Source organism: Carcharhinus amblyrhynchos, chromosome 15 (genome assembly GCF_965287045.1).
Source record: "Carcharhinus amblyrhynchos chromosome 15, sCarAmb.v2.hapA, whole genome shotgun sequence".
NCBI lineage: Eukaryota > Metazoa > Chordata > Chondrichthyes > Carcharhiniformes > Carcharhinidae > Carcharhinus > Carcharhinus amblyrhynchos.
Window position 1 is genome coordinate 42,732,879 of NC_137338.1, and position 12,193 is coordinate 42,745,071.

Consider the following 12,193-nt stretch of genomic DNA (forward strand, 5'->3'; position numbering starts at 1 on the left):
TCCAGTGTTGAATTTGAAAAGGTTTTGAATATGGTGTTAGTTCTAGCCTAGATTTTAATTAACCAGATGTTCACATGTACTGGATCTAGTACATGTTCATGTACTGTACATGAATGTCATCTCAACTGAAGAATCTTTGCACTTTGTGGTCAGATACAGTACATAGGAACAATAGAGCAATGGAAATACAGTGGTCAATGACAAAGCTGCATACATAATGTTATTAGTTAAGGAAATCACCCATTTAGTATTGCTATGATCAGGCGAAGGAGGGTTGATTGGCTGCCCTCTTTTTCCCTCTCCTGGTTTAACTACAACAGGATTTTAAAAAAACACGGCGCAGTTGCCAATTCAATGGACGTTTAACTGTTTATGTGCTGTGATCATAGAAGACACAATCAGACAGATTTCCTTGAGCCTTAACAAAAACGTTATCTGTTATTGTACTGAGCCCAGTCTAAGTAAAATAATAAAATATGCCCTGATTTTGCACACACACACATAGGTTACAGAGTGGGGAAGGATAAATTAAGCAAGTTTTTAAAAAATCATTTATGGGATGTGGGCATTGTTGGCTAGGCCAGCATTTATTATCTATCCCTAAGTTACAGGTCAGTAAAATTAAAGCGATATACAGTTCATGGAAGTTGGTAACTTGGCTGGCTTCAGGCTGAATTCAGAGTGCCGCTTCTTTCTGTTGCTTGTCTTAATGCTTCTGGAATCAAGGTGATTTAAAGCTACATATGGATGATTTATCTGTTCTTCTGGAACAGTGCTGCTGGGTTGAATCCTTTTCACAAAAGCTCTATTTACAGCACCTGGAATAGTCCCACTCAGCAGACAAGATGCAGAAACTTCTAACTTGGATGCAGAAAGATAGAGAGAGTGAGGAAGGAAGGAACCCACCCTGGGCCTTTTTCCTTTAGCATCTTGGCTACTTGGCCTATTCTGCAGAGAAAACAAGTGCTTACAATACACAAAAGCTTGGGTTCTCCGATGATCTTAACTCACTAACTGCCCAGGGTTCCAAATACAGCTGGGGCCAGTGCATTCCAGTAGTTGCTTGATTAGATCATGTCTGGGAATCTGTCTCCCACTTAACTTACAACCTTTAAAGAGGATTTGGACAAGCACTTGAAATACCATAACATTCAAGGATATGGGCAAATGCTAGAAAATGGGATTAGTGTGACATTAGTGGTAGTTATTGTTGGTGCAGATTCAATGGAACTAATGTCCTTTTCTGAGCTGTACAACTCTGTGAAATGTTCTCATTCCATAAGATATTATTAACAGCTGAACAACACTGCAGAAGTTTGGCTTCCAGGTATAATGGGAGATGGAAGGTTAACCCATTGGATCTTGTTGGTTCCTATAACAGAAAGAGGGTCCTATTTAGATGTAGCTTCTGTGTTATACTATTCCCAACTTCATAAAGCTCCATCTCATTTGGTCTTAAACAGGACATATCTAGGCCCTAGCCAGGTATCATGCTGCTTATTTCTCTCTATCCATTGATTTTAGAGAGGGAGGACTTCATCAGAGAAACCATGCAATAGGAATCAAAGATGATTATAACCTGGTATATTTTACACAAACATTCCCCTCAAAGATCATTACTGTAAAACAAAAGCAGGCAAAGGAAACTTTGGCCTCCATGAGGCACAAAAGAAAACTTAAGCATGTTTGTGGTTTGGTTTTCATGATGGTGGGAGCAGAGAATCTAACAGCAAGCAAAAAGTTGGAAACCTGCTGGTGTAAAAGAAATTTGCAATTTTCCCAATAATGGGTTAATGGTGGGATAGTTATTCCTTACCTAGTGGCAAAAGTGCTATTTGCATTCATTTACACCTTATGAATGTTCATTTAATCAGTTGCTTGCTGGAATCTCCTCATGTGTTCCAATCTTGGGCCATACCAACAAGAAATGATGATGGTCTCAAACACATTTAAAAATGTATGATGGGCACAAGTCAGACTTGAGTTTGCTTGTGACTTTGAGATGAGTGTGCCATATGATTTTTGCTCACTCTGGGAACTGAGAGCCCATTGAGGAATGCGAGTGTTGGGAGAGCAGACTTGAAGCTTCTGCTGCCATCTCATGATCCAAACATTACTGTGACTGAGATGAGGACAAGGCTAGGGATCTTCTCCTCCCGTGCATGTCTCCTCTTCTGTCATTAACACAGAGGAGACACAAATAGACTATCAGTGTTGCTGAGCTGCCCTCATTCACTGTTCCTTGAGGAAGAAAGTTTAGAAATGCTTAAAACACACACTTAAAATAAAGATTTGAATACATCTCCCTGACATCACACACAGGTGCAGTAAGTAGTTCAATGAAAGTTGATTTCACAGGAATGCTCATCTCAGAGTGAGACACTATCACTGAGTAGGAGAATGGCTAAACCTCAACATTAGAGGATACCAATGTACAAAATCACAACACCTTCAGTTGACCAAAACATTCACATAACCATCAAATGTATTCACAAAAATGCAATGTATTTATAGTGAAAGTACACCTGAAATCCAGAAGTGACATCCAAATGTTTTTATTTCCCTAACTCTAACACTATGCCGTGATGCATCAGAGTGGAGGCAGGCTGCTGACTACTACATCCTGGTGCCTGTGATAACCTAGTGGCCTGATGCCTGTAGGGTTCCAGCCTCTGGCTGAAGTTCCTCCAGTGGCCTATGTGGCTGGAGTGGGTGCAGTCACAGGTAGAGAGGACTGCACTCTGAGCAATTGCACCCCCGTGGAGTGTCCGGCTGATGCTCATTCTCCCTGTGGGTGCTCAATGGCCCCATCTTGACTGCTGCAGGAAATGCAAAACTTGTACCTATGTCACTTACATCCTGATGGTGCCTGCCAAGGTGTGTGGCCATGGAGTGCAGGGGCAAGTCCAAATCCACAAGACCTACTGGACCAAGGTCTCCATGGTGATTGTCAACCTTCTCACTCTCAAAGCACTTGCATGTGAAGCCACAACATCAGGCAGAATGTGGACAGACCCCTCCATTGTTTGCTCCAGTCAGCTGAGTGACTGCTGAATCTCTGCTTGATGTTCTCCCGCCAGCTGTTGTTACACCTTGATTATTGAGTTGGTGGCCACTTCCAGACTGAATGGTTGTCTGGTCTCCAGCAACCTCTAGGGCCCCCTTCTTGGATGTGGTCTGGGGGCTGGACTGTGATCTACTGCTTAGTGGGCCTCGATCAGCTGCGGCCTAGAAAAGAGATAATACAGTTGCTGACCATGAGCATAAGACTTCATGTGACTCACTGCGATTTTTAGGATTTGATGAATTGATGGAACCGTGTTCCATACTAGGTTGCTGGGAGAGGGCAGACTTCCCCTCTTCACAGGAGTGATCCCTATCTTTCCCAGCCAGCTCAGACATAGCCTGCTTGGATTCTGTAAGGGCAATGGTCTCAGACATCCCTCCCCAAGTCATCATCTTTCCCACTTATTGTGCACCAGCTTGGCCTATATGAAGACAAAGGAAAGACATATGATCAAAGAGGATTGAGGGAGGTTGTGTGAGATGCATGCTCCCTGTGTGTGGTCAGCCCATCCCTGAAAGCCCAGAGAATGGAGTGTGAGCAATATGATAGAAGGGATGGTTTATGATGTGGAAGTGAGAGAGGGAGTGTTGATGCATATCCCCCGCAAAGGGATGTCTGAGATCTGTGAACAGAGTAGCCATTTGAGCACACAATGCCAAGATCAGAATTTGATATTGGAGGAAATTAAAGGATGACTTACCCTGACAGAGCAGGTCAGATCATTCACCCTCTTCTTTCACTGGCTGCTTCTTCAGGCATGGTTGTCAGTCACACTTACTCCCTGGATGATGACATCTGAAGTTAGAGACATGAGATTGCTGTGCTTCCTCGAATCATCTCTTGGGTACAGGATATGCTTGTGCATTCATATTCCTTTGATCAAGGCTCGAAGGTTTGTCTGTCACCTTCTTGAGGTTGCTAGCCTTTTCCCTCTGGTTTTCTGACATATTAGACATTTATCTGAAGACAGGTGGGCTGGAGAGGGTGAAATGTATGTTTTGGACTGTTATTTAAATATGGCGCCCACTGATAGAGGGCAGACAAATTACCTCCCGATCAGCCAGGTGATTTGCCTGATAAACACTTGTGCATAGTTAATGAACTTCCAAGCATGGAATCCGGTATGAATTTCTGTCACTCTTTCTGCTTAATTTATAAATTTAAAATCTGGTCAAAAATACTTTAAACTGACTGAAAAGATGACTGGCTATAACTGAAACAAAAGGAACTTCCTGACATTCGTAACAGTTGCCATCTTGCTACCTTTGAAGATTCGCTGATAACTATTGTGACTTCAGAGGAAAGGAATTGTACAAATACCTTTTACATTTCTAAGGCCAAAGGAGGACAAAGGACCCTGAAATCTCTTTTAAAATCACCAATGTTCCAAACCAAAGTGGCAAAATTGGAATCATATCACATCATTTCTCCACCACCCCACCCCCCACCCCCAGATTGGGAGTATCAGTTACTTTGTGGATCTGCAATGCTCAGTCTACCATCTTCCATTAACAAAGCAATAGCTCAAAACGAGGACTTGGTCCAAGTGAATGCCTGGCCCCCATCTACACTGTTTCTACTGGAACTTCTAAGCTTCTTTACTAGCACCTACCAGACTAATTCATCTCTTACATACCTAGCCCGATGTGGACTCGATAGCATGGATATCAGGAGGATGTTTCCCCTTGTGGGGAGTTTAGAACCGAGGAATAAGTCTAAAAATTAGAGATCTCCCATTTAAAATTGGGGGAAGGATATATATTTTCTCTCTTATACGATTAGTCAGTGGAATTCCCCAGAGAGCATTGAAGACTGGGTTGTTGAACGATGTCAAGGCTGAGTTAGATAGATATTGATCAGCAAAGGAGACAGGAGTTATTGGGGGGTGAGGCAAACAGGAAATTAAGGGTTGAGGCAACAATCAGATAAGCCAGATCTTATCGAATGGTAGTGCAGGCTTGAGGGGCCAAGTGAAACAGAAGAGTGGGGAGAACTTTCCTGTTTTGCTCTGAAAATCTATGCGATAAGCCTCCCTTTATACATTCCTATCTATTTACTACAATGATAAAGATAATTGGGTGGCTGCATCACGTGTGGTTAATCATCTACCAACTGTTTTATGACTCACCAAAGTTGAATTCCCCCTCCTGTATCTCGTTTCCTTTGCAGTCAAAATAACTTGAAACAAGATGAAACGAAAGGTCTGATGCCTTGCTCCTGCTGCAGCAAGGTCGGAGCATTTGGTGCCCAGCTAAATCTCTGTTCACTGCAGCAAGATGAAAAAATCCCACCGGCATGAATGATGATAACATTCCGGCCCATGCCTCAGAGAGATATACAGAACCATACAATTAACAATATGCTTTATTTGTAGTTACAATTTCACTGTCTCCTGAGGTCAGATATTGTATGGAAGATAGATAGAGTAATTCTCCCTGCCCAAGCAGCTATGCAAAATTCAGAAGAGCATTGACTACTGCACCAGTCCATATACTGCCTGTGGCCTTTCTGAGATTGCCAATTTGTTGCAAGTTATGGGTGTGTTGCATCAAGAAGCACTAAGAAGTGAGTGAAAATGATTTAATTTGTATGTGGTGCTTGCAACTAATGATGCCTAATTGTTGCTGTTATGTTTGATTCAGGTTTACTTACCGTTCTTTCATGTGTGAACGAGCCAAGCAGAAATGCCACTCTTGGGGAAAACATCTTCCTGAATCCAAACTACACAGACTGTGAAACATGTTCCATTGAATGGACATTTTCTTCAGACTCAGGGAGCCGTCGCATTTCCTCTTTTATCAGAAAAGGGCTGAATTCTGGAACTATCTTTGGTGCATTTAAACACAGAGTGAATATTGAAAACGATGGCTTTTATTTACGACTTCCATCTGTTCATTTTAATGATACAGGAAGATATACCCGAACGTTTGTAGATTTGAATGGTACGGAAACCTGTGTGAGCATAGTAGTTAATGTATATACAGGTAAGGTCACAGTACTCTGAGAAACACTGGATTTCCATAATGTTTAAGAACTTGTTTTAACAAATAGGATGAGTGGGCATTCAGACAGTTGATTATCAGTGCTTCTTTGTCAATTTGAGGCATTGGAAAGTCACCGTGAAACTAAAGGATTGTCAGGTGTAGGGATGAATTTGCTCGGTGCTTTCTCTGCTCTGCCATTAACTTCAGCAGAGTTTTCTGCTCAACATCCATCAATGTCATACTGGCAAAATAGAAAAAGCTTGAGGAAGTTTATTTTTCTAGATTTTTATTCTCACTTTGTACCTTATGTGCTCGTCTTCTTTCAGTTATTTCCAGGCCACGTGCTATATTCTAGACCTGAGAGCTCATAGTTTACCTCCCCCAAACTTGATACAATACAGTTATCCCCACCAAAACACCCCAGCACACCCCTATCTCCCCCCCCTCCACTTCAATGCCCCACCACACCTCCAAACACCTATCCCCCCACCCACCATGGCACCTGTCCAGAGGTTCAGTGCCAATTGACACATTTTCTCAGATCGACTCAGATGACAAGTATTTGCCACAAACACAACACTTTGACAGTGGTTAAAATGGGCTGAAATCATCAAGTACAGCATGCGGCCATTAGCAGTTTAATTCAAGTCAATTGTCTGAGTTCCTGTTTGCTGCCTCTTTTCACAATTCTCTAAACCTTGCCTATGTCTACCGACTCCCCCAGTCTCGCATTTCCCTCCCCACAAACAATCTTCTTTTCTTAGACTCGAGTCTTGCACTTGTCTCCAAACATGTTGAATCCTATGTTTCTCTCAGCACCCCAAAGCATCTCGTGTCTCTATCTCCATTAATTTTGTGCTCTCCGCCTGAACCCCTGATCTGGTGTCATCTCATGAGGTTCAAAGTAATGATTTTTCATTTTGTTCCACTGACACAAGATAACTTACACAAACCCACTCCAAATTCTGGAACAATTTGAAAAAGCTAAATATCCCAGGTCTTCTCCTGCTTCACTGCTGTGACTTTGCTGTAAGTTGATTTGATTTAATTTATTATCGTCACATGTATTGAGATACAGCAAAAAGTATTGTTTCTTGTGCACAATACAGATGAAGCATACCCTTCAGAGAGTACATAGGGGAAAAGGAAAGGGTGCAGAATATAGTGCTACAGTCACAGCTAGGGTAGAGAGAAGGATTAGTTCAATATATGGGAGTTCCATTTAAAGGTCTGATGGCAGCAGGAAGAAGCTGTTCTTGAGGCGGTTGGTACCTGATCTCAGATTTTTGTATCTTTTTCCCTACGGAAGAGAATATGTCCGGGGTGCGTGGGGTCCTTAATTATGCTGGCTGAAGTTCAGCAGATATCCTTATGATTGTCAAGAGCATTTCCATCCAACTTCAGCTGATAATACAGGGATGGGCTGGGAAACATCCTGGGAACATTGCCACTCACATTTAGTGCTGGATCTTCAGAGGTGAAAATAATGTCTTCAGTCACACTCCTCAGTGTTACAGATTTCAAAGTTAAATTCACGTTTTTTTAGGAAATAAAACTCTGTTAATGCTTGACAGCATTATAATGCTTATTGTATTATCAAAGTTTTTACACCTGCAGGAAACACCCTTCCTGCTCCTGGCCCATGAACAGAGGTGCACTCAGGTAACTTTTCTTTTCTCCAAATCAGTTTTTGTCTCTCCTGATGTTGTGAATGTGATGTCTGTTCCTTCAAGACAGTGCAGTAGAAGTGCATTACCTGACTTGAGGGACCAGTTAGAACTGAAAGTGATTGATCGCCCCAGAGGGTGGAGCCCTCTCTCGGGCAGCATCATATTGCAGCCACGTAGTTAATGTCATTAAGACTGGAGCACAATCCAAGGCAGCCTCGAGCTGCAACTCCTGTACCTAATTTCTCTTATTAATAAATACCTTTCGTTCTGGACAAAGCATGAAGTCTCTTGACGATGCTGGAATGCCCTGACATAATACCTGAGCTGCTCAGTGTTAAACTTGTAAGACCAGTTAAATATGAGGTTTTCATATTCTATTCTTTATTCTAACATTTAAATGCTAACCTGCTTTTTGGAAGTAGGTTGCCACCCACAGTCCTGCTTCTATTCAACATAAAAATGGGTGGACAGGGATTGGCTTGGAGAATTTTAAAATTCGTAACTCTCCCAACTCCCAGCCATTTATTTCCATGGATTGAAATTACCATCAATGTGCTTTTGTGCTTTATTTCAATAGTATGGAACTTGCTGCCTGCAAGGACAGTGGAAGCAGAGACATTCAGTGATTTTAAAAAAAAATTGGATAGGATACATGGGGGGAAATGAACTTTTAGGACCATAGTGATAAAGCAAGATTACAGGGATAGAGCAGGACTACAGCGAGAGGGCAGGTTTACAGGGATGGACCCAGATTACTGGGAGAGAGTTGGATTAATGGGATAGAGCTGGATTACAGAGTACAGTTGAATTCCAGGAAGAGAGCAGAAATACAGGGATAGAATCTTAGAATCCTACTCTGCAGAAATAGGCCATTCAGCCTATCGATTCTGCATCATCTTTCTGACAGAGCATTTTAACCAGGCACTGTAACCCCACATATTTAAAGTAAAAGTAAAAATAAAGTTTATTTATTAGTCACAAGTAAGACTTACATTAATCCTGCAATGAAGTTACTGCGAAATTCCCCTAGTCGCCACACTCCGGCACTTGTTCGGGCCAATGCACCTAACCAGCAAGTCTTTCAGGATGTGGGAGGAAACCCGAACACCCTAAGGAAAGCTACGGAAAATGTGCAAACTCCACACAGACAGTGACCCAAGCCAGGAATTGAACCCGGAACCCTGGCTCTGTGAGGTAGCACTTCTAACCATTGTGCCACTGTGCCACACCACTAATCACCCTGATTTACACATCTTTGGACACTAGGGGGCAATTTAGCATAGCCAACCCACCTAACCTTCACATCTTTAGACTGTGGGAGGAAACCAGAGCATTCAGAGGAAACCCACACGGGGAGAACATACAGGTTCCGCACAGTCGCCCAAGGCTGGAATTGAACCCAGGTCCCTGGTGCTGTGAGGCAACAGTGCTGACCACTGTGCCAGCATGCTGCCATTGCCTCAGAGCAGAATTGCAGGAATAGTGCAGGATTACTGGGATAGATGTGGATGTGCCAGCATTGGACTGGGGTAAACACAGTAAAAAGTCTGACAACACCAGGTTTTAGTCCAACCGATTTATTTGATAGTAAACTCACAATCTTTCGAGGGGACTCCCTCTTCGTCAGGTGTATGGAGAGTTCTGGCCTTGGACACAGCATATAAAGCACAGACAGTTTTGAGATTACTGATAAGAATGCGAATCTTTACACCTAACCTGCTGTTCAAGTCCTAAAGTGGCCGACAATGTGTGTGGAAGGAGCACTGATCACAGGTTAAAGAGATGTGTATTGTCTCCAGATAGTACAGTAAGTGAGGTTTTGCAAACCCAGGCAAGCCACGGGGGTTACAGATAGTGCAACATGAACCTAAGATCCCTGTTGAGACCGTCCTCATGTGTGCGGAACTTGGCCATCAGTCTCTGCTCAGCGACTCTGTGCTGTTGTGTGTCGTGAAGGCTGCCTTGGAGAACGCTTACCCGAAGGTCAGAGGCTGAATGTCCGTGACCACTGAAGTGTTCGCCAACAGGAAGGGAACAGTCTTGCCTGGTGATTGTTGAGCGATGTTCATTCATCCGTTGTCGTAGCGTCTGCATGGTCTCCCCAATGTACCATGCTTCGGGACATCCTTTCTTGCAACGTATCAGGTAGACAATGTTGGCCGAGTTGCAAGAGTATTTACCGTGTACCTGGTGGATGGTATTCTCACGTGTGATGATGGTATCCATGTCGATGATCCAGCATGTCTTGCAGAGGTTGCTGTGGCAAGGTTGTGTGGTGTTGTGGTCACTGTTCTCCTGAAGACTGGGTAGTTTGCTGCGAACAATGGTCTGTTTGAGGTTGTGTGGTTGTCTGAAGGCAAGAAGTGGGGGTGTGGGGATGGCCCTGGCGAGATGTTCGTCTTCATCAATGATATGTTGAAGACTCCGGAGAAGATGTCATAGTTCTCCGCTCCGGGGAAGTACTGGATGACGAAGGGTACTCTGTCCACTGTGTCTCGTGTATGTCTTCTGAGGAGATCGGTGCGGTTTTTCGCTGTGGCGCATCGGAACTGTCGATCTATGAGTCGAGCACCATATCCTGTTCTTATGAGGGCAACTTTCAGCGTCTGGAGGTGTCTGTCACGATCCTCCTCATCTGAGCAAATTCTGTGTATACGGAGGGCTTGTCCATAGGGGATGGCTTCTTTAACATGTTTAGGGTGGAAGCTGGAGAAGTGGAGCATTGTGAGATTGTCTGTGGGCTTGCGGTACAGTGAGGTGCTGAGGTGACCGTCCTTGATGGAGATGCGTGTGTCCAAGAATGCAACTGATTCTGGGGAATAGTCCATGGTGAGTCTGATGGTGGGGTGGAATTTGTTGATATCATCATATAGTTGGTTCAGTGATTGTTCACCATGAGGCCAAAGGAAGAAAATGTCATCGGCGTATCTAGTGTGTAGCATCGGTTGAAGAGTGATGGGGAACATTGGGGAGACCATGCAGACACTACGACAACAGGTGAATGAACATCGCTCGACAATCACCAGGCAAGACTGTTCCCTTCCTGTTGGCGAACACTTCAGTGGTCACGGGCATTCGGCCTCTGACCTTCGGGTAAGCATTCTCCAAGGTGGCCTTCATGACACACGACAGCGCAGAGTCGCTGAGCAGAGACTGATAGCCAAGTTCCACACACATGAGGACGGTTCAACAGGGACCTTGGGTTCATGTCGCACTATCTGTAACCCCCGTGACTTGCCTGGGTTTGCAAAACCTCACTTACTGTACTGTCTGGAGACAATACACATCTCTTTAACCTGTGATCAGTGCTCCTTCCACACACATTGTCGGCCACTTTAGGACTTGAAAAGCAGGTTAGGTGTAAATATTCACATTCTAATCAGTAATCTCTAAACTGTCTATGCTTTATATGCTGTGTCTGAGGCCAGAACTCTCCATACACCTGACGAAGAGGGAGTCCCCTCGAAAGATTGTGAGTTTACTATCAAATAAATCGGTTGGACTAAAACCTGGTGTTGTCAGACTTTTTACTGTGTTTACTGGGATAGAGCAGGATTACTGGGATGATGCAAAATTACAGGGATAGACCAGGATTACTGGATACATGCAGGATTACTGGGATAGAGTAGGATTAGAGGGATCACGCCAGATTAAAGGAATAGTGCTGGATTACAGGGATAGAACAGGATTACAGGGATAGAGAAGAGGACTGGGACTGGCTGGCTTGCTCTACAGAGAACCAATCCGGATTCACTGTGCCACGTGGTCTCCAATATTGCGCTGTGATTTCATAATTCTATTTGTTTTTAAATTTCCCTGAACTGTGTGCACCATCAGCAACATAAAGCTGCAATCAAACTGCTCAAAGTCTTATCATGATATTGGTTTTTGCTGTTCTTTTCTGTTCTTTTTTCTTTAATATATGTGTTTTGAATGAAGAAGACACCTTTCTCACTGAGCACACTGTTATATTCTGCTGTTGACATCATTAGTAAAACAACCTGAACTTTGTTTTCAGCATTCTAATTGTAGCAGTTGGAAGAAATAATTTGATCTAATACACACTGGAGGCTTAATTCCCTTATAATATGATGTTATTTTCTGGTAATCAACAGCAAATTATCACTCCATAAACTGCAGTGATTATTTCATGATCATTCATTCTTCATTCTTTATTGAAGATATCAGCACAGAATAAATGTACAGAGTGAATCTACTGATGCCTGAGTACAAAACTAAAATGAAATTAAACTGTTCTCACAATTCCATCCCCTAATGTAAGATAAATATACAAAGTGCCCTAAAAAGTTGTATCACAGCAGCTTGAGAAAATGACAGGAAGCACCACACAGGTTTGGAAGATTGCAGATTCCAAATGTCCGAAGATATGCAAGTTAGGAGGGTTGGCCATAGTAAATTGGGTGGCATGGTGGCACAGTGGTTAGAAATGCTGCTTCACAACTCCAGGGACC

General features: G+C 43.2%; 1 protein-coding gene across 1 annotated transcript in view; it reads left to right on the top strand.

Moving 5' to 3' along the window:
- Positions 1–12,193, top strand: part of LOC145352975 (uncharacterized) — a 64,401-nt gene that overhangs the window by 2,965 nt on the left and 49,243 nt on the right. Inside the window, exon 2 of the mRNA XM_080203282.1 lies at positions 5,710–6,051. Within this exon, the coding sequence (XP_080059408.1) occupies positions 5,710–6,051 (342 nt within the window). The remainder of the gene's footprint in view (positions 1–5,709; positions 6,052–12,193) is intronic.